The following is a 27,765-nucleotide window of genomic DNA, read 5'->3' on the forward strand; positions in this document are numbered from 1 at the left end:
GCCATCCAGATTTTTGCATTCAGGTATAGTAGCCCTAAGATGCCCAATTAAATTATTGTCTCTTGTCTTTTCACTTAGCAGTCTTTTGGAAGCAAAAAGCCCTTGCTTATAAAGAAGGCCTTGATTACTTATCAGCTTGTGGTTCAGTGGTGGCAAATAAAACTAAACCTTTTTTTAAAAAAATAATTCTGGCAAACCACCTTAATAAGAAAGCAGGAAGCCCTAGTCTTTGTATTTCCACCAATCAGATTGTGATGCGGGGGTGGATGGGCGGAGATAATGTAGTAGTTCTGTGGCTGGATAAAGCAAATGACGTATCAGCTTCAGATGCTGCTCTTCTGTCACGGTAGCTCTAGGCCCATTCCTGTTCTGCGTAGTTTCCTTTGGACAGATGTCTGATACAAACCATCCAACTGATCAGGCTGTTGGCACTGATTCTTCTGAGCATGAGACCAGTGAGGGACTGGAAGCTCAAACACCTCATGACAGTCATGGAGCTGACTTTGGTGTCACAAATGGAAATGCAGGTAATGTAAGGGACACAAACATAAACAGCCACACATGCATTGAAATCCAGTAAGGGCAAAAGAAATGAAGCCCTTGGGGATGATAAAAGAAGCAACCCTTTCCTTCTGCTATCCAGACTTCATTGCTTTTTTTTTCAGGACTGACTAAAAGCAAAACACCAGTTGTTTTTCTCAGGAAACAGTATGTACGATTGGGGATGGGGAGAGATTAATTAGAAGCTATGTCTTCCAAAATCTTCCAATAGATGATACTTCTATATTGGATTTTAGAGTGAGTTTTTAAGGTAGGAACAAATATAAGTTCCTAATACATTGACAAAAATAATACAAAACAATGGTTCTGATGAAAAGGCAATACAGTCTTTAAATAGCATAAGGGATTTTCAATTTAACTAAGATTGTTATGAAATATTCACAATAATAATACATACATGCCTGAGATATTCCTATCAAATTGAAATTACTTCATACAGATTCGTAGTAACTATACTCAGCTTGCACAGAGACCAATATTATTACCTATTACCTATATCAGGGCCATTAGTTGTCAGTTGATAAAAACAGTTGGATAATGGTGTCAAAAAGCATTTGCTGCTTAGCGTTTCCCATGTGCTATTAGAGTGGTCAGTTATGAGGCTGAAAACCATGTAACTTAAACCGTATGAAGCTGTTAAACAACTCTGAGAAGATTACTTCAGCATTCCCAAATAGAACTCTTTACATTTTATAAGAGGAATAAATAGACTCAAGTGAGCAGCTAGGGGCATATTGGGAATGAATAACTACTGCCCATGGTAAGTATAATGCCTCCAAGCTGAGAAGCAAACAGCTACCTCTTCATCTACCTCTCATTCTAGTATTTGTTTCCCCAAAGTTTATTTTAATGCACAAGCTTAAATTATTTTATGATGTTGCTATTCCATGGATAATTTTCATTTTTAAAAAGTCATTAACCTCTCCTTAGTATCTTGTAAAATAACATTTACATAAAGAGTTGGTGGGTCATGGAAAAGAATGTGTTGATCTTAGAGAATTAGAGAACCCATATTCCCTGATTAAGAGGGTAAAAGTGCTTTGGGGTAAAAGTGGGCTTTGGTTGCACTTTGGCATACTGGCCAACGTGTGCCAAAACTGAGCACTGTTTTGTCCTCTCCATTAGCAGTGAATGCTGCGTGTGGCACAGGTATTATTAAAGCTGGTAATCTAGTCTCCTCCTCCCCCACTTAACTAAAAAGTATCAATCACACAAGTGAAGTCCTGCCGACAACAGTAGCATACAGAAGATTGCAATAAGGAATATAATAAGAGCAAATAGTAAAGAGCATAAATTAGTAAATGAAATACAGAAAAAAGGTAAGTTTGTGATTTTGTAAACCAAGGGAAAGGAGGATGTAATAGACCTGTATAAAGGATATCTGATGATATGAACTGGAGCTGATGAATAAATACAGGGAAGTGAAGGTATAATTATGAATTAAAGATCTAAACATTTGAGTTGGTATCACTTTCACTGTTGTGGATCAGTAGGAATTTATAGGTAAATTTGCAGGGTAATTATAGTTGTATGCCATACTCCAATGAATGGTGATAAATGGAAGAAATGTTATTAGGTTATTTGGAAACTCAGAGATTAATGAGTATTTGTTCGCTTGTGTAATTTATAATCCACCCACCTCCATCCCAACTCCAGGTGGTGTACAACATGAAACAATAAAAAATAAAATGGAGACCATACAAAATAAATATCCATTAAAAAAATCAATTACACCACCAAAACACGTCTCTCACAAGGATTCCACCCACCACACTAGCCCAAAGCTTATGGGCAGGGGGTTGGACTAGAAGACCTCCAAGGTCCCTCCCAACCCTATGATTCCATGATTCTAAGGTGGGAGCCCTACAAATCTCTGGGGGGCGGACATCATTCCAGAGGGCAGGCACTGCAACAGAGAAGACCTGCTTTGTGTCCCATCAGATGACACTGTCTAATTAATGAATTTGCCCAAAGACCTTCCCGGCCACAACTGCCAGCTGCTCCTTGAGCAAAGGCTATGAGTCCAGGAAGACCCCCAAATTATGTACCAGTCCTGAAGGGAGAAGTGCAATCCCATTCAGGGCTGAAGGTAGAACATCTCCGACCTGGGTGGTCCAAATAGCATAGTGGAATATGGAGATAGATACAAGATTCCTTCTTCAAGGAATACAAGAACTGTTCTTGTATTTCTTGAAGAAGGAATATAAGGACAGTTACCAGCTAGGCAGTTATCACCTTAGCCCTGAAAGAGAGGAGGGTGTGAGAAAGAAACCCAGGATTGCTCTGCCTTGATTTTCTTTGTTATAAGAGAGGGGAGAGAGATTTTCAGGATTCTGTTATTTTACCCCGCAGTAAAGTAGAAATTCCTTGTAGAGTCTGTTTCCTGACCTGGTTTACCTCATAGGACTGACAAATACCCACAGTCACTGAGTTATATCAGGGTTAAATTGGAGCCTGTTTCTTCCCATCCAGATCTGCACAGCTTTCAGACACAGGGACAAGTCTTTGACAGCATCACCTGGCTGGCTTGAGGTTGAGATGTATAACACCCAAAGTTGATGGATAATCTCACCCAAGTGGCTTCATGTAGATTTTTTTTTCATGTAGATGTTAAACAGGAGGGACAATGGCATCAAACCCTGAGGCACTCCACATGTCAGGGGGTTTTGATTCAATCTCTCTCCCCTCCTGTCCTCTCCCCAACACAACATCAACTGAGCCCAACCACAGACAAAGGAGAACAACAGCAACACTGTGCCTCCCACTCCTAATCCCTGTAGGTGGTCCTGAAAGATATCATAGTCGATCGTACTGAAAGCCACCAAAAGATCATGGAGAACAAGGAAAACCAGAATGGTTATTTGGTATCTCCTTAGAGAAAAGATATATGTTGTTTGTTTAGAATACATGGTTTAAGCTAATGGTGTTTTTAAAGATTAATAAAAGAACTCCCTTTGTTTGGGTATGGCTGGTCTTGTTGCCTTTCCTTTGATGCATATCACACATTTTGATTGGCATTTATCATGGTTGCTTATTTCAAAATCTCTTACCATGCCTTCAGTTTTCATTCTAAAAACTGCATTAAAATCATGGTGCGTGAAACGTCTGTGCCAGGTGATGGCAGTGTTGTCCTCCTTTTGCTGCTGACAGGCAAGGCTGACATCTGGTGGCAGTTGTTCGCAGTGCACCTGGTAGATGCCATCATTTTGAAAGCCTGTAAAATCTTTTCTCCACTGGTGACTTTACATTGTCCATTAGCTTTAAAAATCACATCAAAACCTTTGTTGTTCAATGTTGAGACACTTAGTAAATTAACTTCTAAGTCTGGCACATAGAAAACACCTCCTATGAGATCTTTGTATTCACTTCCATTGATGCATTGCAATGGCACACTTCCTTTTCCTTGAATCAAAGTTGAATTGCATTTGCTAATGTTATGCTTCCTTCTGTGGTTTCATTTAGCTCACAAAAGTCATGTTTATTTCCACATAGATGCCTGCTGCCCCCCAAATTGATTACCCATCATCTAGGACATTTATTGGTATCAGTTTTATAAACAGTGTGTAAAGCCTTTTCACCTTTAAAAGATTTTTCCTTGGATTTATCCTTGAAAGAATCCTTCTTGTTTCTGCAGAATCTTGCAATATGTCCTGGCTTTCTACATGAATTACAGATAATGGTTCCTTTTTCTTTCTTTTGTTTTTCTGATGCGTCACTGATTGCTCCTGCTCACGTTTACTCTTCATTGCTAGGTAACTTATGTCTCTGCCAGGCTCTCTATTGTTATGCAAATTTTGTCTTTGAGTTTCTGATCTGATCATTCCAAAAATTTGAGAAAGATTTTTCCCTTCTACATTCAAACCAGCAACAAATGGGGAAAAAATATTTGGTAAAATACTCAGCATGAAAGACAGCTTAAGTTTTTCATTCATGAGATTTTGGACTGTGCTCAGCTGATCAAAGATTGGCTGTAGCCTGATCAGGTGGTAATTTACATTTCCATTGTCTTCCAAATTGCATGCATGCAGTTCTCGTAACAAAGAGATCACTTTCTGATCATCAGCTTCTGAATATAGGGTGTATAAATTCTCAATCATTTCCTTCACAGTAGAAATATTTTAATCTCTTTTAATCTGTGATCCAGAAGAGATCTGGCAATAAGAATTTTAGCTCTCTTATCCTTTTTCTTCGACTGGTTTTTGGCTTCCTCCCCATCCTCTGGTTTAGGTTCAGGTAAATCCAGAGCGTCTAAACAATCTTCAGAATCTAGCTGCATCCTCAATCTGAATAGCCATGCTGAGTAATTATCCTCAATCTTGGTATGGGGGAAACTCCCTCGTCTTTCTCCATTGTTCAGAGAGAAGAAAATAAAAGTTCTGAACTTTGCCTTTTAAATGTGCAAATGGCTTTCTTTTTGGCTGTGAGGCCAAAGCCTTTTCAAAAATCAGTTCTTGGTCAGTATACTGGACTCTGCTGGGTTGCACTGGTTTGTACTGGGCCCAGAACCCTTGATGGAGTTTTTAAAGGTTAATAAAAGAACTCCAAACAGCAAACAGCAATCTTGCAGAGTAGAAGTGTGAACCAAAAAAGTTCAGAAATAAACTCAGTCTTCACACTGTAGTTAGATGAAGAAAAAAATAGAGATAGCTTACTTTTATTCACTAGATCTGGATACAGGTAGGTTCATAGTAGAAAGCACTTAATCATCACTGGATGATGAAAAAGGGGAGAACTGCATTTCTGCAGGACCTCCTGCTTGCATGACTGCCAGAAGGGTAATGGAGATTGTTAATCCCCAAGACCAAGAAGAAGGAGGAAGTGGAAATCAGGTGACCCATGTGACATCCCACAAGCACAATAGGGATGTGTTTGCTAGAGAGACCCCTTTATATTTATGAGACAATACTGAGTTGACCCCTGATAATTCCAACATAAGTATAGGTCTACTTTGCAAATGGAAAAAATCTAAAAGCATTATTGGTTTTGATTGTTTATGATAAAAGATTGAGAGAACTAATTAAGGATACAAGGATGATGAGAGGTTCTGAATATGGGATAAATTGTTAATGAAGAGTGGATCTTATGTTAAAAAGAGAAGAATTTGAATCAAGAATGAATGGGTGATGAATGAATGCAGACTGAATACAAAAATAAACCAATACAAAAGAAACACATTGAAGTGGCTTGGTCAATTGCATTATTTGATCTCTGACATTTGGGGATGAAGGAGACCCTCCCAAATGTATAGTTTGTTGGCAGATAAGATGAAGCACTTCCAGCTAAATCAGTAGAGTGAGTTGATCTGTCCTTACCTTCTTTGGATCAGATCATATATATTCCTTGACCAATCTAGACAGCCAAACTTAAATTTCAATCAAGAAACTTTGGTGACATTACAGACTAGGGATCAAATCAAAGAAATGTTATAAAGAAAGGAAACAACAATTTATTAGCCTACAGCTGAATACTGATAAAACTAATTTTCAATTTATATATGAGTAGGTTACCCAATGGTAAACAACTTTATTCTGTCAGAGGCATGACTAACTTTACCTCGGTTTAAAAGCTAAGCAGAGCTGGGCCTGTACTTGAATGGAAACCAGCAGGGAATGCTAAGGCTGTAGGCTAACCCATGAAGTCAAAAAGGATCCTGGAAGAAGGCAACAGTGAACAGTTTTCATACTGTGGTTAAGAAAACTGTACAATTGTCCTTGTAGTCACCAGCTATGTAAATCAAATGAATAGATAAATAAATAAAGTTAAATGTCTTTAACTTTACATGGGAGGCATGGAAGATTGGAAGAAAGGGAAGAAATTTGGAAGTATTTATTTATATTTCAAATTTTGTCACTGCCTATCTCCCTCAAAGAACAACTCTGGGCAGTTTACAATAAAACTAAAAATAAATACAGATTAAAATACAATAAATAAGTATAAAATATAAAATCCAAGATGAAAATATTAAAAGTTCTTAATTTAAATTCATGAATACACAGGGGCCTCTTTAGGGTGCTAACCACTCCCAGGGGTGATTACCCCCCTCCCTTTACCCCTTTCCAGAAGGCCAAGAGAGTGGGGGCCTGCCTCACCTCTGGGGAAAGAGTGTTCCATAGGGTGGGGTATTCACCATTGCCTGGACCCAACCACATGTCACCTCCTGAGCTGCCTTCATCAGCCAGGAGGGGCATGGATCTTGTTGACAAGTGGTGGCATTTAAAGTCTGGAGGACCCTGTCCACTTCCTCAGGCCCAACAGGATCAAACTGTTCCCAGATAACCATGATAAGTAATAACAAGTAGAATAAATGATAAGTAGAATTACAGAGCTATTTAGGCAATCAAGTCTAATTCCCAACTCAGAACAGAAATTTTAAATATTTCTGAGAAAAATCTGTGGAGACTGTGCCTGAAAACCCCTAGTGAAGGGGAAGGATTATCTTTCTAGGTAATTTATTTCACTGTTGATCTGTTATTGCTGTTACCTACAACCTACTGTACCTTCCTATAACTTAATACTGTAACTTTTTTGCGTGTCTCTGGGATGATAGAGAACAGGTTATGCCGTTCTTCTGTGTGATATATCTTTAGTTATTTGAGTAATACCACCCCATTCAATCCTTTTTTCCCAAGACTTAAGATACCTAGTACCTCTTCTCTCAGGACTAAGTGTTCAGTTCTCTCTAATCCTTATTGACCTGCTTTGGACCTGTTCTGCTTTATCCACTTTATTCTTAAAGTGTTGTATCCAGAATAGGACCCAATTTTGGGATCCAAATAAGGTAAAATAGTTACTATTTCACCTTATTTGGATCCATGATTTGGAAATTATAATTTTATTGTTGCAATCTAAAATTGCATTTGTTTTTTTTCACAGGCATGCCATGCTATTGACTCATGTGCCAGTGAACTTATGAACTATAGTTTAAGGTCTGCATACACTTGAAATATACATAGTAAAATCTATAGATAAAATTTAAATTTAATTTAAATAAAAATAAATTTAAATAATTCAAATTCTAACATAGTCACCTCCTTGGCTAGTTTTTAACATAGAGAGACAAACATTCTACAGAGTGCAATTCAACCACGTAAACCTCATCAATATTCAGAAGAGTAGCAAGTACTTAGCAAGAACTCAGCTATCATTGCCCAGAACTAAACATCAGTCTCTGATGCCCCTGTTGTTACAATTTAATGAGTTGTTTCTTAGCTCAGTTTAAACTGCTGGTCATGTCCTTTAAAAGCCCTAAACTAGGAGTGACAACCTGAGGCCACTGGGCACAATCCTTTTTGCGTCACCAACTTCACTGGCAAAATGGTGATTCAAGGCAGCTAGGTTTTTAGTCTTTTTTGTTAATTTAGCCTTAAAATACCTTTGTTAAGCCTCACTGGCTTAATGTGGCTATTTTGGGTAAATCTCTCCCCTTGTGTCCCCCAGAATAGTGAATAAATAAAAAGAGGCTGAACGTGCAGAGCTGGCCATTCTGGTGAAGTGCCTTGCAGCCCTCAGAGGCTGAAAATAAGAATGAATTAAAAAGTGCAGCCCTCAGAAGAAAAAGTTGTCCATCACTGTTGGTCTGACATATATAAAAGACTGTCTCCATCTCAGTGAAGCTGGACCTTAATATTGGCAACCACCATCTCTTCAGTACAGGTCGCAATCTGAAGGAGTGGCTGAAGGAACAGTTCTGTGACCAGCCTATTGAACACTGTGAGGACACTCGATTGCATGATGCTGCTTATGTGGGGGACTTGCAGACCATTCAAAGTTTATTTAAGGAAGAGAGCTTCCAAAGGTAAATATTCATTTTACTGAATCTAAATGTGACAGCTTAGACTGCTATGTTGTACATTTTATCTCTTGTTATGCAGATACTCGTTAGATGGATGGTAGGAAAGATGATGATACTTCCATGGCTTCCATATATTTTAAGTTTCTATCTACACATAGGTTACCATGGTTTTTGAAGAGTTTGGTTTACTTCCAAGGTTCTTATGGTAATGATTCATATGCACATGAATAAGTTATGACTGCACATAGTCATGTAAAGAAGCACCAAATGAATGTATCTATTAGTCATATTTGACCTATGCCAGCATCTTCAATGTGAAGCCATTAGTGGCCTGCTAGAACCACCTAATGGAGCAGAGCTTAACACAGTGGAGGAGCTGCGCAGAGAAAAAGAGTATTACCTTAAATAGCTTCAATAAGCATGTCAGAGAAACACAGGTTATTGATCTTACACACTTAGCCCTCCCAAGCATAAAAAACCACATACTTAGACAGAGTAGGTTCAAAAGTAAAGTAAAAAAAAAGGAGTCTTACTGACTTTATTCTTTGGCCCAGTTACATTCATCTTTGGTGGAAAATGAAGTTCTTGTTCCTTCTGTTCTTTACCTATACTTGGTGATCTCTTAGCTCTACAGCTGCTAAGAGCTGTATGCAGAATAGGGGCAGAATTCTTCATCAAGGCCCGAGCACGTGGCCCTGATGAAGAGAGCAGCATCCATGCTGCCTGTTCAGTCGGTGGAAGAAGGAGGAAGAGATAGAGAGGAAGTGGGAGTGGCAACAAACAGCTTCCTCAATAGCACGGAGAGTTTGCATCCTAGAGCAACCATCCTTATGCTAATGAGGCATGCTGCATTTGCCAGGACTTCCAACACAATGTAGGTCACCTACCTGTTTGTCCTGAGGGTAAGAAGGATATTAAATCTGATCCAGGCAGAAAGCTGAGGCATCATCCAAGGTTCAGACCATTGTGGAGTTATTTCTATAGGCACATTTTCTATATGCACAAAAGTTTTATCCAGTGAGCACTCTCTGGGCAGAAAAGTGAGATATGAATTTAAGAAAGAATAAGAATAATATGCCTTCAGCATACAGTACTTGGGAAACTTACATAGAAAGGCATACCTTTACCTCTGTGATCAGAGAAATAAAATTTAATATTTTATTAATATTAGCTGCAGACTTGTTTAAACAATATAAATATACCTCACTGGCAAAAGTCAGGCAAAACACTAGCATATTCAATGATACCTTTCATCTTTCTTCAGCCGCATCAATGAGAAATCTCTGTGGTGTTGCGGTTGGCTGCCTTGCACACCCCTACGGATTGCTGCCACAGCAGGGCATGGAAACTGTGTGGAATTCCTAATTCGAAAAGGAGCAGAAATTGACCTTGTGGATGTGAAAGGACAGACTGCCTTATATGTTGCTGTTGTGCATGGGCACCTCGAATGTGCACAGCTCCTTTTGAAAGCTGGTGCTGACCCTAATGGGAGCCGTCACCACCGCAGCACTCCCATATACCATGCTGCCCGAGTAGGCAGGGCTGACATCTTAAGAGAACTGATCAGGTAATCATTGATTATTTTACTCCATTGTCATTTCAGAGCAGTTGGCTTCAGGGAAAGTATTCGGTAGGACATTCGACAGAGGTGCTATGGACAGCATATTAACACAAAGCATTTAAAACAGCTGTCATTCAGAAAACGCACACAGCTGCTTTAAAAGTTGTCCCTGCTATCTGCACATTTGTGCATGCACAATCATTTCACTTTGCTAGCAGTCCCAGCCATATTTTGGACCCACTCAAACAAATTGCAGCAAACTTTAATCTGCCATCATGTAGGCACTTGATAAGCAGCCACACTTAATCCCAACAACTATAAAGTTGTCAAAGGTAGGGTATAAATGTTTTTTTAAAAACATTAAAACTCATCTAAAACTTATTTGGAAATATATTTCCGAACATGATGTCCTCCAGCTGTGCTAGATTGTGAAAGCCCAGTAGTATTTTTCTTTTGAATCATAGCTTGAGAACTCTTTGTCTGATCTCCCACATATCTTAATGTAGTTGTAGTTTGTGTTTTGGTCCCAACAGTTGTGTAAAGTTCCTGTCCCTGCTAGTTCAAAATAGAGGTAAATAGACATATGATGTACTATGAACAAGCAGCATGACAGAACACAGAGCTGTTTAGCTGCTCCCATTTGCTTCTTTTGTCTTTTTACAGGATTTTTCACTGAACTATGTTGTTGTTTATTCGTTTAGTCGCTTCCAACTCTTCGTGACTTCATGGACCAGCCCACGCCAGAGCTTCCTGTCGGTCGTCAACACCCCCAGCTCCCCCAGGGACGAGTCCGTCACCTCTAGAATATCATCCATCCACCTTGCCCTTGGTCGGCCCCTCTTCCTTTTGCCTTCCACTCTCCCTAGCATCATCATCTTCTCCAGGGTGTCCTGACTTCTCATTATGTGGCCAAAGTATTTCAGTTTTGTCTTTAATATCATTCCCTCAAGTGAGCAGTCTGGCTTTATTTCCTGGAGGATGGACTGGTTTGACCTTCTTGCAGTCCAAGGCACTCTCAGAATTTTCCTCCAACACCACAGCTCCAAAGCATCTACCTTCCTTATGGTCCAGCTCTCGCAGCCATATGTCACTACGGGGAATACCATTGCTTCAACTATGCGGACCTTTGTTGTCAGTGTGATGTCTCTGCTCTTAACTATTTTATCGAGATTTGTCATTGCTCTTCTCCCAAGGATTAAGCGTCTTCTGATTTCCTGACTGCAGTCAGCATCTGCAGTAATCTTTGCACCTAGAAATACAAAGTCTTTCACTGCTTCTACATTTTCCCCCTCTATTTGCCAGTTATCAATCAAGCTGGTTGCCATAATCTTGGTTTTTTTCAGGTTTAGCTGCAAGCCAGCTTTTGCACTTTCTTCTGTCACCTTCATCATAAGGCTCCTCAGTTCCTCTTCGCTTTCAGCCATCAGAGTGGTATCATCTGCATATCTGAGATTGTTAATGTTTCTTCCAGCGATTTTAACTCCAGCCTTGGATTCCTCAAGCCCAGCATGTCGCATGATGTGTTCTGCGTACAAGTTGAATAGGTAGGGTGAGAGGATACAGCCCTGCCGTACTCCTTTCCCCATCTTAAACCAGTCCGTTGTTCCGTGGTCTATTCTTACTGTTGCTACTTGGTCGTTATACAGGTTCTTCAGGAGGCAGACAAGATGACTTGGTATCCCCATACCACTAAGAACTTGCCACAATTTGTTATGGTCCACACAGTCAAAGGCTTTAGAATAGTCAATAAAACAGAAATAGATGTTTTTCTGAAACTCCCTGGCTTTTTCCATTATCCAGCGGATATTGGCAATTTGGTCCCTAGTTCCTCTGCCTTTTCTAAACCCAGCTTGTACATCTGGCAATTCTCGCTCCATGAGTTGCTGAAGTCTACCTTGCAGGATCTTGAGCATTACCTTACTGGCATGTGAAATGAGTGCCACTGTTCGATAGTTTGAACATTCTTTAGTGTTTCCCTTTTTTGGTATGGGGATATAAGTTGATTTTTTCCAATCTGATGGCCATTCTTGTGTTTTCCAAATTTGCTGGCATATAGCATGCATTACCTTGAGAGCATCATCTTGCAAGATTTTGAACAGTTCAGCTGGGATGCCGTCGTCTCCTGCTGCCTTGTTATTAGCGACGCTTCTTAAGGCCCATTCAACCTCACTCTTCAGGATGTCTGGCTCTAGCTCACTGACCACACTGTCAAAGCTATCCCCGATATTGTTATCCTTCCTATACAGGTCCTGTATATTCTTGCCACCTTTTCTTGATCTCTTCTTCTTCTGTTAGGTCCTTGCCATCTTTGTTTTTGATCATACCCATTTTGGCCTGGAATTTACCTCCGATGTTTCTAATTTTCTGGAAGAGGTCTCTTGTCCTTCCTATTCTATTGTCTTCTTCCACTTCCGCGCATTGCTTGTTTAAAAATAATTCCTTATCTCTTCTGGCTAACCTCTGGAATTTTGCATTTCATTGGGCATATCTCCCCCTATCACTGTTGCCTTTTGCTTTCCTTCTTTCTTGGGCTACTTCTAGTGTCTCAGCAGACAGCCATTTTGCCTTCTTGGTTTTCTCTTTCTTTGGGATGTATTTTGTTGCCGCCTCCTGAACAATGTTGCGAACTTCTGTCGATAGTTCTTCCGGGACCCTATCTACTAAGTCCAGTCCCTTAAATCTATTCTTCACCTCCATTGCATATTCCTTAGGAATATTAGTGAGCTCATATCTAGCTGATCTGTGGGTCTTTCCTAATCTCTTTTGTCTGATCCTAAATTGTGCAGGAAGAAGTTCGTGATCGGAACTACAGTCAGCTCCAGGCCTTGTTTTTACCGACTGTATAGATGTCTGCCACGTTTGGTTGCAAAGGATGTAGTCAATCTGATTTCAGTGTTGTCCATCTGGTGAAGTCCATGTATAAAGCCATCTCTTAGGTTGTTGGAAGAGAGTGTTTGTTATGCAGAGTGAGTTGTCTTGGCAAAATTCTATCAGCCTATGTCCTGCTTTGTTTTGTTCTCCCAGGCCAGGCTTACCTGTAATTCCAGGTGTCATTTGACTGCCCACCTTAGCATTCCAGTCTCCTGTGATGAAAATAACATCTCTTTTCGGCGTGTTGTCCAGTAGGTGCTGCAGATCCTCATAGAACTGCTCTACTTCAGCTTCTTCAGCATTTGTGGTTGGGGCGTATATTTGGATCACTGTGATGTTAGATGGCTTGCCCTGAATTCGAATTGAGATCATTCTGTCGTTTTTGGGGTTGTATCCAAGCACTGCTTTAGCCACTTTACTGTTAATTATGAAGGCTACTCCATTTCTTCTGTGGTCCTCTTGTCCACAGTAGTAGATCTGGTGGTCATTTGATGTGAAGTGGCCCATTCCAGTCCATTTCAGTTCACTGACGCCCAGAATGTCTATCTTTAATCTTGACATCTCACCAATAACTACATCCAATTTGCCCTGGGTCATAGATCTTACATTCCAGGTTCCAATGGTGTGTTGATCCTTAGAACATCGGATTCGCCGTTCACCACCAGCACCGTCGGCCGCTAACCGTCCTTTCGGCTTTGAGCTAGCTGCGTCATCACGACTGGGGCTAGTTGAGCTCATCCTCTGTTCCTCCCCAGTAGCATTTTGACCATCTTCCGACCTGGGGGTCTCATCTTCCGATGGTATACCGACATATCTCTGGTTGTACTGATCCATTTAGTTTTCACGGCAAGAATACTGGGGTGGGTTGCCATTACCTTCCCCAGGGATCGCATTTACCTCTCTGTCATGACCTTTCCATCTTGGGTGATTGGTTTAGCTCATGGCATCATTGAGGTGCTCAAGCTCCAGCACCATGACAAGGTAACGATCCTTTGCTGAAGCACTGAACTATAAATTACTGTATATAAGGATCCTACAACCATATTTCTTGATCTCTTGCTGAACTGGTGTTCATGAGATTCTTGTAGTGAAATAATATGCTTCTTTTTGGCAGATTTGCACCAAAAGATAACCCAGCAAGTGACAAGATGTGCAGACAAGATAGAATTACTGTAACTTAGGAATCTCTTGCCTGGATTTTAATAATGGCAAGACTTTCTCCAGTCTTTTTGCCAAGTTAGAATAGAGACTGTCTTTAAAAGCTTCCTGGCAATTCTCTTTGTTGTTGGTCCAGCAGACCAAAATCTCTCACCTTTTTGTATTATCACTTTTATGGCCAAATATTAGTACATGGGGTAAACTGCAACAGGGAAAATCAGCCGAAACTATATTTCACCAAGAATTGATTCTAATACTGCCATAATTCCAAATTCTTTAAGGTATTCTTGCTATAAGGAAGGATGAGAAGGATGATTTTAAGGGTAGAGAGTAAACTAAAAAAACAGAAGATAAGGAATATTAATTGAAAGAATAAACCTTTTATTTGGAAAGCAATCCGAATATGAACCTAATATTATGAATACAATGATTAATGCAAAAAAGCATAAATTAAAAAAAAAACTCATATTATAAAAGTTGCAAGGTTATATGTAACAGAGTGCATTGTCGACTTTGATTAATAGCTTTTCCTTTGGGCATGAACAAACAATAGAGAACATGGATATTTGCTTGCTTAGTTACATGTCAGACATACCTAATGCAAACATCTTTCTGCTAACTCTATCATTGTCAACAATCAACCATACAAATGGGGAGGCTGGGAGGATGTTTAAGAACCTTAAGTTAGAAAGGTTATCCATGGGTCCTTTAAAATGTCATTTTATTCATGGCTTGGCCGAACACTGAGCCAAATTGGAGTGGCAATTTAGGAAATGAACAGTGGCATCTGCAGGTTCTTGCTGCTTTCATCAGAGTGATGAAAGCAACATCACAACGTCTGCCTCTTTTGTGTGTGTGTATGACATCACAGTGCATCTAGAAAAGGGGAAGGGACTTTATAGTGGTGCTGCTTTTGTCAGTATGATCCCCCTGTCCACCCACAGATTTTATTGGGAGTGAGGGAGCAAATAGGTAATAATTCCCTCTACATTAATCCAGAAGTAACTTATTTATTTCCTAATTCAAAATAACAGTCCATCCAGGAATAGAGAAAGAGAAATTACAAGCATACTGCATATAACAAATATTTTTTAAAAATGATTAAAAATGACATTTTGTATCCTTAACATACACCAAAGGGGGGGGGGAATATTCAACGGAGTAGCATTTTAAAAAAATAGTGTACAAGGTGACAGAATTTCTGTGTGAATCCTATTCGGCATCTATCAGTTTTCAATTAAAGTAACAAAGTTCAGTGTGAGAGACTTGGGGAAGTAACAGAATTTTGATGGTTAAACAAATCTATCCAGAGTCTACTTAAAGAGCCCCATTTGTATTTGTGAGCATGCCTCTTTTTGGAAGCTGATTGTGCAGTCCTGGCCAAGGAACAATTCTCAGGGCCATCCAGGATCAGGATGTAAAAACAGTCAGTTGTTTTGGGGGGGAATCAGGGATCCTTGAATATTATACCTTATGACACTTTCCTTAATTTGTCAGTAATTCTTTCTTTATTTGGTCAATTTCTAAGGCTGCCCAGTTCCTAACAACTTGGTTGCATTGCTGATGCTCAGCAAGGGGAAGGTGCATTTCTCCAGGATCCATATGCAATGTGGATGACACACAATGAAAATGACAAGAGACTGACATAATTTCCTGCATAACTGGGAAGAATGGGAGAAAGGGAGGGCAACAGATAAAGCATTTTACACATACAGTCTGGTGAAGGAGCAAATGTCCAGCCCAGCTAAAAGTAGCTTTGATGTATAGAAATAAATTTCATCAAATTCAGGACTCTTGCCATGTCTCTGAGGTGATTTCTATCTGATAATGTTTAAGAGCCATTATTATGATGGGCAATTTTTCATTCCAGTCTTTCCTGCTGGTCTTTACTCTTGGAACTTTTTCCTGTTCAAAACCTGAAATTAGGACTTCTTCTCTAACGTTGCATTTAAAAAGAGAAGTTGCTAATTGATGGATTGTTCCCTTTTTCTTTTCTGGGTCTTCTTTGAGGGAAAGAAATATTATAAACATTACTAAACAGAGATCTGAAAACAAGCCTACTGCTCTTCCACAGGTGTATATATGTTCTACCTGTAAGCCTACTCCTTGGCTTTCATTTCTCTTGTAATCATAAGAAGGAAAACATGCTAATTTTTATCATCACAAAGTTAGCAGCTGTTGAATTTAGACACACAGGATATATACGCTCTTTTGCCCAAACTGTTTTTTTTCTTTTAAGGCTTTATTAATTTTTCAAGATATAATTAAAGCACATAATACAGAATACAAGTCTAAAAAAGAAACAAGAAAAACCAAAACAATGCAGGAATAGACAGAGAAGCATACAAGACAAGTGGCTTCTGACCCTCTCAAGCACAGATACAAAAGTACATAAAAGTTAATCTCTTACTACTACTCAAACATTCAGCAACATTATTTCTCTAAAATCAAACCATTTAGTCATCAAAACCCCAAATCAAGACTTCGAAATTTACGTTGAATTATAATTTGAAAGAGAATTTTTATAAAGTGATGTACCGTTGGTACTTAACTCCTGATAAGCTGCCCAAACTGTTATTTTAGTGATAAAGTGATACTAGATTCTACACACAATTCAGTTTTCAGATAAAGCATACCTGCTATTGGGAGCTCTATCTAAAGAGTTCCTCCAAGATCAAAAGATGGCTTATGAGCAAGTGAAGTTATACGAGGTTTGGCAAATACTTTGGTATCCTCAAAATTTTCTTCTCTGGATTGCAGAGGAGTAGATTTTGAAACCATATACAGTATGTTTCTTGATTTTTGTTAAGAACAGAGGTTTCTGACTGCCCTAACCCCTTAGAGGAGTGCACTCTGTTGCTTGGCTACTAGACTATACTCACAGGGTCTGAAAGAGTGCAGAGGTGTTTCTGAGTGTGCCTGAGTCATGCAAGAGGGTAATAACCCGTTCATTGTATTTTTAAGGTCATGCCATATGATTAAGATCTATGTGACACGGCACCAACTTAGTGGCATTATTCAGATACTATTATGAAAAAAAGCTTTTCTGAAAGCTAATTTTTCATAATATAGGATCTCATATATTATTTGCATTGTTTCTCTACAAGGCCCAAGAGCTTACACTTCCAGACCTAAGATGTTTCTCCATTGTTTGCTAGAGAAATAGACTTTCAAAATTCAGACATGCTGCCTGAAGCAGATGTGAGACTCCAGCAAAAGAAGATCTGCAGGGGAAAGAATTGCATCTAGCCAACCATGAAAGATCCCAGCCATCCAAAGTAGCATCCTGCCTCTACTCATGGGTCATAGACATCTACCTAATAGTAATATACAGTATTTATTTAGGGGGACCGACTTGTTTTGCTGAGAGCCAGTTTGGTGCAGTGGTTAAAGGCACCAAGCTAGAAACCAGGGGACGAGTCTGAATCTTGGCTTAGGCACAAAGCCAGCTGGGTGACCTTGGGCCAGTCATTCTCTCTCAGCTCTAGGAAGCAGGCAAGGGCAAACCACTTTCAAAAAATGTTACCAAGAAAACTGCAGGGACTTGTCCGTGTAATTGCCGGGAGTCAAGACTGACTCGAAGGAACATACATATGCATACACAAAAAGTGGTTGAGCCACCATTTTACCTTTCCACTCAGATTACTGCACGGTGTCTCTGAATTCCTTTCTCTGTCCTTTCTGACTTCTTACGGTTTTGTTAGGCTGACCATATTTCCTTGAGACAAAAACAGGACATTGGGATAGCAAAACGGGATGGGGTTAAACTTATGTAATAGTCAGTATTCACAAAAACGATGATAAAGTTATCGACAGTAAGCTGGGAAGGTGCAGGAGGGGGAGGTGCAGCAATGGTTGGGTCCGGAGAGGCTGGTGCAGGGGTGGCATTGGGTGGCGAGGTTGCAGGAGGGCTGAGGGTGGCAGTGGGCTGGGACAGAGAAAAGGAACGCGGCAGGAGGTTGGAGAAGGGGAGGGCTGAGGGTGGTGGTGGGCTGGGATGGAGGAGAGGAACGAGGCAGGAGGCTGGAGAAGTGCAGGAGGGCTGAGGGCAGCGGTGGGCTGGGACAAAGGAGAAGAGGGGGCAGGAGGCTGGAGAAGTGCAGGAGGGCTGAGGGCAGCGGTGGGCTGGGATGGAGGACAGGAACAACACAGCAGGAGGCTGGAGAAGTACAGGAGGGCTGAGGGCAGCGGTGGGCTGGAACAGAGGAGTGGAACGAGGAGGCAGGAGGCCTGAGGGCAGTGGTGGGCTGGAACGGAGGAGAGGAACGAGGCAGGAGGCTGGAGAAGTGCAGGGGGGCTGAGGGCAGCGGTGGGCTGGAACAGAGGAGAGGAACGAGGAGGCAGGAAGCTGGAGAAGTGCAGGATGGCTGAGGGCAGCGGTGGGCTGGGATGGCGGAGAAGAGGCAGCAGGAGGCTGGAGAAGGGGAGAGCTGAGGGCCGTGGTGGGCTGGGACAGAGGAGAGGAGCCAGGAGGCTGGAGAAGTGCAGGAGGGCTGAGGGCAGCGGTGGGCTGGGATGGAGGAGAAGGGGTGGCAGGAGGCTGGAGAAGTGCAGGAGGGCTGAGGGCAGCGGTGGGCTGGGATGGAGGAGAAGGGGTGGCAGGAGGCTGGAGAAGTGCAGGAGGGCTGAGGGCAGCGGTGGGCTGGGATGGAGGAGAAGGGGTGGCAGGAGGCTGGAGAAGTGCAGGAGGGCTGAGGGCAGCGGTGGGCTGGGATGGAGGAGAAGGGGTGGCAGGAGGCTGGAGAAGTGCAGGAGGGCTGAGGGCAGCTTGGGCTGGGACGAGAGGACAGGAACAAAGGAGTCTAGTGAATGGTTCCTCTCTGGCACGCCCTTTTATTTTATTTTCTTCCCGCTGTTTTGGCCTGAGAGCCAATTGGCTTCTTTTCTGCTGGGCGCACTTTTCCAACTGTCTTACACTGCACTAATTGGTGGCAGTGACTCTTCCTCTTGCTCACCGCCAATCAGCTGTTCCTGCAGTTCCCATTGAGAACTACTGCCAAGTCTGCCTCCATTTCAGTTTCAATTTTTTCCTGCTTTTCCCAATAGGCTCCAACTTTTTTAAAAAACGGGACAAAATTGACATTATATTAAAACGAACAGACTGTCAGGAAATGTTAAAAAAAATGGGACTGTCCCATTCAAAACGGGACGTATTGTCAGCCTAAGTTTTATGCCCTGTTTGTGCCAATTGTGGAGTTTTGCTACACTACTGGGGATTAAATGAACTTCAGGAATTATATCTGCAGAAAAAGATGAGAAGACTTCCCTTCAACATTTTCTATGAAGGAGATGTGGATACCATATCCTGCTTTAGGTTCAGTTGCTTTGCTGAGAGATGTGCTGGGCTTAATCAAATCATAGGGTTGGAAGGGATCTTGGAGGTCTTCTAGTCCAAGACTTTGCCCAGGGCAGAAATCCTCCAACCATCCTAGACAAATGTCTATCCAACTTTTGTTTGAAAACTCCAGGAGGCAGACCGTTCCTCCTGATTTTAAGTTTGGATCTCTCTCTCTCTGTCTGTCTGTCTCTTTCTCCCACCCACTGGTTCTTGTTCTACTCTCAGGCATCATGGAGAATAAATCCACACTCTTTTCTCTGTGACAGCCCTTTATTTATTGGAAGACCATTATCTTGCTTCCCCTTAGCTTTCTCTTTTTTAGGCTAAAAATATCCAGTTCTTTTGGAACCTCCCTTCCTAGGATTTAGGCTCCAAGCCCCTCATCATCTTTGATGCTTTTCTCAGCATCCTAGTTGTATTGGATCAGGATCCTTCTTGTATTGTGGTGACCAAAACTGGACACAGCCTTTTATGTGTGGTCTGGCTAGTGCGGCATAGAATAGAACTAACCCTTCTCATGATGTTGAGATTATATTTCTGTTGATGCAGCCCAGAGACATTGTCTCTTTTGGCAGTTGCAGCACAATGCTGTTTTGTGCATAATCTGTGGTCTACCAGGACACCCAGATCCTTCTCACAAATATTACTGCCTTGAGAGATACACCTATCTTGTACCTGTGTATCTGGTTTTTCCTATCTAAGTCAAAACGTTATATTTCTCACCACCAAACTGAAATGGAATGTGTCTACATGGCAAAGCAATTGGCTAAATAGTTTTGTCAATATGGCAAAGCAACTGGATAAATAGTTTTGTCAGTATGAAGTTTTAATTTGCCATTGCAATGAAATTGAAGAGGTGGAGGAAAACCATTTGGCAGAATAGCATGAGGCAGTATAATCAGGCAAGAGCATTGGCTGTGGCATAATTTACCAAAATACTGTTGGAGGTCCTGGCAAATCCAGCATGCCTCATTAGCATTACCATGTAAATTGAGTTCATCCCACAATGGAACTCTGAGGAAGCTGTTTGTTGCCACTCACACTTCCTCTCTCTTCCTCCTTCTTCCACTGACTGAACAGGCAGCATGGATGCTGCTCTCTTCATCAGGGCCACATGCTTGGGCCTTGATGAAGGATTCTGCCCCTTTCTTCCACACAGCTCTTAGCAGCTGGAGGGCTAACGGTGAACTGTGTGTAGAGCCAAAAGAAGAACAAAGATTGCATCTTTTCCACCGAACATGGAGGTAACCGAACCAAGAATAAAGTCAGTAAGATATTCTTTTTACTTCTTAACCTACTCTGTCTAAGTGTGTGATTCTTTATGCTTGGGAGGGCTAAATGTGTAAGATCAACAACCTGTGTTTCTCTAACATGCTCATTGAAGCTAGCTAAGATAATATTCTTTTTCTGTGTATGGCTTCTCAGCTGTGTAAAGCTCTGCTCCACTTCAGTGGTTCTAGCAGGCCAAAAAATGGCTTCAAATACCACATCCAGTCAGAACTTCTGGTTCTTTTTGCAGAAATATTCATCATGGTTGTAATACGTTTGCTGACTACACAGTGAAGACTTCTTCCTTACTGTATCCAATACAGTATATAACTATTAGCTTTCAAGTGTCTGATAACTGAAGGATGTGCACAGGGATAATTTCTATTAAAAATATTAAATGTCCAAAGCATACAATTAATTCAACTCCAATTCAGTAGATATAAAAGTGGCATATGCTTCTTGAGTCTATTTTGTGGCAAATACTGTACATTCAATGCTTCTTTTATTTCTAATTCAAGCTTTCTATTATGTGATTCATACATTTTTTTTCTATCAAGAGAAATTGGGCATGGAGGATCTGGAAAATTATTGCCTTCTCATTTGAAATGTTTGCAGGAAAGTAAAATAGTGCCTTTGATAAAAGGTTCCTCAGAAGCAAATTATATTAAATACAATGAAAATGATTTAAAAAAACAAAACTATATTCTACACATGTGGATAGCTAGTGAGCTGTTAGATTTTTTTAAAAAATGCAACAAATCTTCCAGAAATTTTGGATGTGCAGCCAGTAACCCATAATGTTATAAGAAATCTTTGATGATATTGAAATATGGATGGGCTTCTATAAAATTATTATAGAATGGTATACTAACTTAAGGAGAAAGTATAGGATTTCCTATACTTTTGGAAATACTTTGGGCATCTTATGAAAATAAAGCCCTGCTGGCTTCATAGGTAAAGGTAAAGGTTTCCCTTGACGTAAAGTCCAGTCGTGTCCGACTCTAGGGGGCGGTGCTCATCTCCGTTTCTAAGCCTTGGAGCCGGCGTTGTCCCTAAGGACCCGTCCATGGTCATGTGGCCGGCATGACTCCCGGAACGCCGTTACCTTCCCGCCGAAGCGGTACCAATTAATCTACTCACATTTGCATGTTTTCGAACTGCTTGGTGTGCAGGAGCTGGGACGAGCAACGGGAGCTCACCCCGCCGCGCGGTTTCGAACCGCCGACCTTCCGATCGGCAGCTCAGCGGTTTAACCCGCAGCGCCACCGCTGGCTTCATACTATCACTATAATTTTGAAGTCTGGTAAGGATCCTGAACAGTGTACAAGTGATTACCCAATATCTCTGTTAATGTTGAGCTAAGATGCATTGCAAGATACTTCTACATTGGCAAGAACATTTCAGAATATATTGTCTGCAATAATGCATCCTATGCAATCTAATTTCATGGAACGGCATCAAGGTTCAGATAACAAAAGGTTTACATGTTAACCTTATACATTAGTAAGCATAAATCAACAGCTTTGTTGAATGTGCCAAAACTTTTTGATATTGTTCAAATCAAGTTTGAAGTGTTGCAGAGTCTGGAGTAAGTAAAATATTATGCCAGTTGGCAAGAAAGGTCCAATGGTTGTAGGGAAAAAATAGGCTTTGTATCCAAAAGCTCTTTCCTCCCCTCAAAATACTCAGTTTAGTGGGTAACAACAGTTCAAAATATATCACCCAGATGAGAGAGGACATTAAGAGATGGATGAAAATACCTTTAACTTTGCGAGGAAGAATTAATGTGAAAATGAATTTTGCATCAAAACTGATATATATTTTGAGCACAATACCTATGTTGATTTAAGTTAAATATTTTGTTTGTTTGTTTGTTTATGATATGGCCACCCATCTCATGAAAACAGAGTTACATTTTTATGGAAGAAGGAAATACTCAGGATGTTATGTCTTTCTTATAGTGGTGGGGGACTTAATTTTCCAGATTTTAAACAATACAATTGGGCTTTTTTGTTAACCTCAATCATGTATTGGAATGGAAATGATATTGATTGCTTACCATTGTGGACTCATCTTTAATACTCTTGCAATCCTAGGAAACTCTTGGTTCTAATTACAGTAGGAATTTGTTTATTTTTCCAGCACTGACAATAACCAGAAATATCTGGGCCTTATCAGGCCAAGAGACAGAGGAAAAATGACTGGACTGCTGAATAAACTATAAAAATTAAGACCAAGCAAAGACTACCAGACTCTGACCATATTAGTCTTTGTGTTTCACCAACCCTAGTAGATTATGCAGTCCTTATTGGTAGTCTGACACTCTTTTATTGCTCTCTCTCTCTCTCTCTCTCTCATTTTCATGCCTTCAAGTCTGTGTTGTCTCCTGGCGACTGCCTGAACTGGCCCCTGCAGTTTTCTTGGCAAGAGTCAGGCACTGGGAGTCAGGCGGCATATAAATTTTATATCATCATCATCATCATCATCATCATCATCATCATCATCATCATGACTTTCTGAAGTGGTTTGCCAGTGCCTCCTTCCTAGGGCTGAGAAAGAGTGACTGGCCCAAGGTCACCCAGCTGGTTTTGTGCCTAAGGTGGGACTAGAACTCACGATTTCCCAGTTGCTAACCTGCTAACCACTACACCAAACTGGCTCTCTATATCTATAAATAGCATAGAATATTTAATTGGCTCCTACCAGAAATTAAAGTCTTCTTGTGCTGCTGAATATAGAAATGCCTATAAGATCATATACTATACTTCATTTCATGGGCAAGAACAATCTCCTGCCAACCTTTATAAGATTTTATTTCTACCCTTCCTGTTCTAGGGTAGCACACCTAAACTGCTAAGAGCAGGTGTCAATTGCTGCTAGGGCACTCTTGTTCATTTTATAATCATTGCAGAGAAAGACAGTTGCCTGGAGGCCAAGTCTAGGATTTATGCAATGCTATATCTAAAAGAAATAGCCTTTGAAGGATACTAGAATCAGAAAGAAATTGCTTAGTAACCTCTGCTCTCCATTTTCCACAAAGGATTTTTTTTTCAAAATGATTGCATTGTTCTCTCTTTAGATACGGAGCTGATGTGGATGTTAATCACCATTTGTCTTCTGGAATCCCAAGCCCATCTTCCCGACCACTCAAATCCCTGATGGTCTGTCCTTTGTACATTAGTGCAGCCTATCACAACCTCCCCTGCTTCAGGCTTCTTCTACAAGCTGGAGCCAACCCAGATTTTAATTCTTGTGGGCCTGTAAACGTTCAAGGCTTCTCCAGGGGTTCTCCAGTATGTGTCATGGATGCAGTCTTACGTCATGGCTGTGAGGTAGCTTTTGTTCTCCTCTTGAATGACTTTGGTGCCGACCTGGATCTGGTGAAATGGGAAACTCTGGGAGAAGGAGCTATGGGAAGAATCAAAGTAAATCCAGAAGCCTTGCTGGCATTTCAAGAAGCCCGAAGTGAGTGGCACTGGTTCTTTTGACCTTCACATTTTAGTTCTGCAAGGTGTGTGCTGAACCAGAAGTACATACAGTAAGACTGCTAGTGATTTAAAGTGTTCTTAGATGAGTATCTGTGTTCAGATTTTTTCATAGATTAAAATTAGACAATATTTATATTTAATTAGAAATTAATTGCCACAGTAGATGGATTTAAAAGCAGTCAATAACATTTATATGTTATTTGGGAAAATTAATTTCAGAATAGTTCACCAACTCAATAAATACATCCTTAGTTCACCAACTCAATAAATAGTTCACCAACTCAGTGAATGCATCTGTAAAATAATAAAAAGTTAACTGAGCCACAATAAGACCAAAACCAAGAATGAAATGCATAGGAATTAAACAATATAGGGGTAAAAATCAAAGCAATTAATTTTCAGGTCCCAAAATGAAACAAAAATCTTGCCCAAGATTTTAACAGGGAAGAAGCCATACACAATAAGCTACATTTCATCACAAGCTTGGGACTTCCATAGAGAAACCACAGGGTTGAGGCAAGCCTAGAATGAAAGTCAGAACAGGATGTCATCATTGAAAGTATCAAATAAAAAATAAGTAAAAGTAATTTAATCCTCCAGAAATGGGTAAATCAGTTATTTCAGAAAAATATTCCCTGAAATAAGAAGGCACAAATATTTTTTTAATTTCTGTCTCTCAGTTAAAAAAAAAGGGGGTGGGGAACCCTTTTTCAGACTAAGGCTACTAATGTTATGCTCTTAGAAGTCTGTGGAGACAGAGGAAAAACAAATTTGGATTAAACTTAACTTAAATACAATTGTTATAATCACTGTCTAAACATTAGATATTGTAATTACTGTTCTTTCATCTTAAGAACTTCAGCAACAACTTTGGGAGCCAAGATTTTGGGGGCAGGGCTCCTGCCTGTTTTAATCAGCTGCATGAAATATAACCCACAATACAATTAGTAAATAAAAGGTCTTTAGGTCCTTAAAAGCCCCCAAACAAAAACAGTACTTTGAACTGTTCCTGTCAAGTCACTCCTGTCACTGGTAGGTCACAGTTTCTGACCCCTCAGTCCTAGATGCAATGCTTGACAGGAGTTCCTGCTGTGGCTGCATGGATGATGGGTGCAGGTTCCATTCAGTATGAGCAAACATCCAATTCAGTGATCCACTGAGCTCCGTCATAGCATAAACTATATTGTTAGCTGGACTAAAATTAAATGAATCAGATTAAATGAATTAATCTGAATCCTCAGATTCCTCCAAATGATTATTAAATCAGTTATTTGATAAGGCTGAAAGCAAATATTTAAGGAAGCATTTAAGACCATATCTTGTCATTAGCCTGCAACTCAATGAAGCCTTCTCCAATCCTCCATGTTGTTGCTGCTGTTTGAATAAAGTCCTACATTTGCCTACAACTTAATGGGGACCATTCCTAAAAAGGCATATGCTAAAATGAACAATTTTTAGAGATATCAAGGGAAGTAGAGATAAAATATGTTATTATGTGGGCAGAATTAGTGATGACTATTCAGAGGGAGAGAAAGTATACACATAAATATATGCATATTTGATTTTCAAGTAGACTTTAATGCATACTAGACAACCCATGACCTTTGGGTCATAGTTTCAGTGATATTTCCTTACCAGATTCCTCAATGCCTTCAACAATGGCAGAGCTTCTAATGTACTGCTTTCACTGGAAAAGTTCCTAAAAATTCTGGGAGACATTCAGAGATGTATTTGCCTTGAAAGTAGCCAACGTTGAACTGTATAGCACAGTCAAACATCAGGAGTTGACCACAGGAAATGTATTATGACATTTTGTATTATGTCATAAAACGTTTTATGATAATTTTTATGTCATAAAACATTTTATAAAATTTGCCAAATTTCTATTCCATGGGAGTCATGGATCCTGGATTTTGGACACATTCTGTAAGTTATCCCATTTGAAGTACCTTGGTTCAAAAATTGTTGCTGTACGATGCACCATTTCACCTGGTTAGAGGTTACAAAGTATGAACAGGCACAAGAGTTTTAGTAGTATATAGATAGTATTTCTGACTTCAGAGTAACACACATGGAATCAAAGTGATAAATACATACAGATGATTAAAATCAGGTCTTCTCTTTTTTGATAGCTGCTTTACAAGATAAAGCCATGTCTCATAGGCACTGGGGAACTTCTAATATTTTCCTACCCTTTTATTTGTAAACTCAAAGGACAGACCACATAGTGCTCCCTTCTCCTATTTTCCTCACAACAACAGCCCTGGGAGGCGGGTTGCACCAAGAGAGAGTGACTGGGCCCCAGGCCACCCAGCTGGCTTCAGTGCCTCAGGGAGTGCTAGAGCTCATAGTCTAAACTCTCCTGGCAGAATGAAGGACATAACAAGGGTTTAATATATATGAAGTCATTTGTGGATCTGTTATGGTATTAAGTTGCTTTCCTTTGCTTCTTGTGCATTTCTTTGCAGGCTGCCCTAGACGTTTGATGTGTTTGTGCCGCATAGCAATACGGAGGGTTCTTGGGAAACACCGCTTATGGCTGATACACACTCTTCCAGTCCCAGACTCTATCACGAAATTCTTACTTCATGAACAACAATGAGCTCTAATTGGATGCTTTGAAGACAATTTCCTTTCCTGGGTTGTATAGGTTGTATAGGTTGTTTGCTTGGGTTTTAAAGAGTAAAGTGACCTACTGAAAAGAAGATGCAGTATTTCTTATTGCTGTTCAGTAAAATATATTATTTGGCTAATGTGAAAAGTAATATCCCATATCTTTGTTAACACACATTGGAATTTAGATTTTAGGAATGCTATTTCCAGTAAATTTGATAGGATCCGATATAATAGAAAAAAATAGATTATATTTTTATAGTATGGACTCAATGCTTATGCATGTATATTTATTTACAGTACATGCTGCCTCCCCCAAAATAGCTCAAAGTGGTTCACATTTAGTTTTATACCCCCTTCTTTCTCTATCGATTTACAGCAGAAAGAAGTTGTTTTGTTCTCTGGAAGGTTGCAATTACTGAAAATGAACTACACATTCATTTTCTCCTTTTGGTTCTATTTTGGATCCAAGACTTTCCTTACCACACAGATTTATTTATTTATTTGACTTATGTGGCCACACATCCTAAGTACCATAACTACTCCAACAGCAATAAAAATATTAAAAAAATAATAATAAAGTCCAGTATCCCAAAAACAACTCCAAGCACCCTAAAAACAACACTCCTCAATATGTAAACAATCATCATCACTGGGATTTAGCCTCACCCAATCCCAATGTTTGTGCTGACAACAAGCAAATGTTGACAGCAGCATAATAATAATAATTTATTAAACTTGTATGCCCCCTGGCCCCCTGGGTGGCTCACAACTATCTATCTATCTATCTATCTATCTATCTATCTATCTATCTATCTATCTATCTATCTATCTATCTATCTATCTATCTCTATCATCTATCTATCTATCTATCTATCTATCTATCTATCTATCTATCTATCTCTATCTATCTATCTATCTATCTATCTATCATCTATCTATTTTATATATATCTATATATATCTCTATCTATTTTCTATCCCACCTTTATTATTTTTATAAATAACATAAAGCGGGGAACATACCTAACACTCCTTCCTCCTCCTATTTTCCCCACAACAACCACCCTGTGAGGTGAGTTGGGCTGAGAAAGAGGAACTGGCCCAAGGTCACC

The 27,765-nt window shown here is 40.1% G+C and overlaps 2 protein-coding genes across 3 annotated transcripts in view; one reads left to right on the forward strand and one right to left on the reverse strand.

Moving 5' to 3' along the window:
- Positions 1 to 277: 277 nt before the first annotated feature.
- On the forward strand, positions 278 to 27,142 carry ASB1 (ankyrin repeat and SOCS box containing 1). 2 transcript variants are annotated; one of them, XM_063317892.1, is made up of 5 exons: positions 278 to 527; positions 8,215 to 8,356; positions 9,618 to 9,920; positions 23,630 to 24,015; positions 26,507 to 27,142. In XM_063317892.1, exons 1-5 carry the CDS (start codon positions 392 to 394, stop codon positions 26,638 to 26,640), a joined length of 1,101 nt encoding a protein of 366 aa, XP_063173962.1. In that variant the 5' UTR covers positions 278 to 391; the 3' UTR covers positions 26,641 to 27,142. The 2 variants fall into 2 exon arrangements, with proteins under 2 accessions (XP_063173962.1, XP_063173964.1); XM_063317894.1 differs by lacking the exon at positions 9,618 to 9,920.
- Positions 7,391 to 27,765, reverse strand: part of RAMP1 (receptor activity modifying protein 1) — a 322,064-nt gene continuing 301,689 nt past the window's right edge. Inside the window, exon 4 of the transcript XR_010068892.1 lies at positions 7,391 to 7,406. The gene's annotated coding sequence lies outside the window, so the exon portion shown is untranslated. The remainder of the gene's footprint in view (positions 7,407 to 27,765) is intronic.

Source organism: Candoia aspera, chromosome 1 (assembly GCF_035149785.1).
Source record: "Candoia aspera isolate rCanAsp1 chromosome 1, rCanAsp1.hap2, whole genome shotgun sequence".
In the NCBI taxonomy this organism is placed as follows: Eukaryota; Metazoa; Chordata; class Lepidosauria; order Squamata; family Boidae; genus Candoia; species Candoia aspera.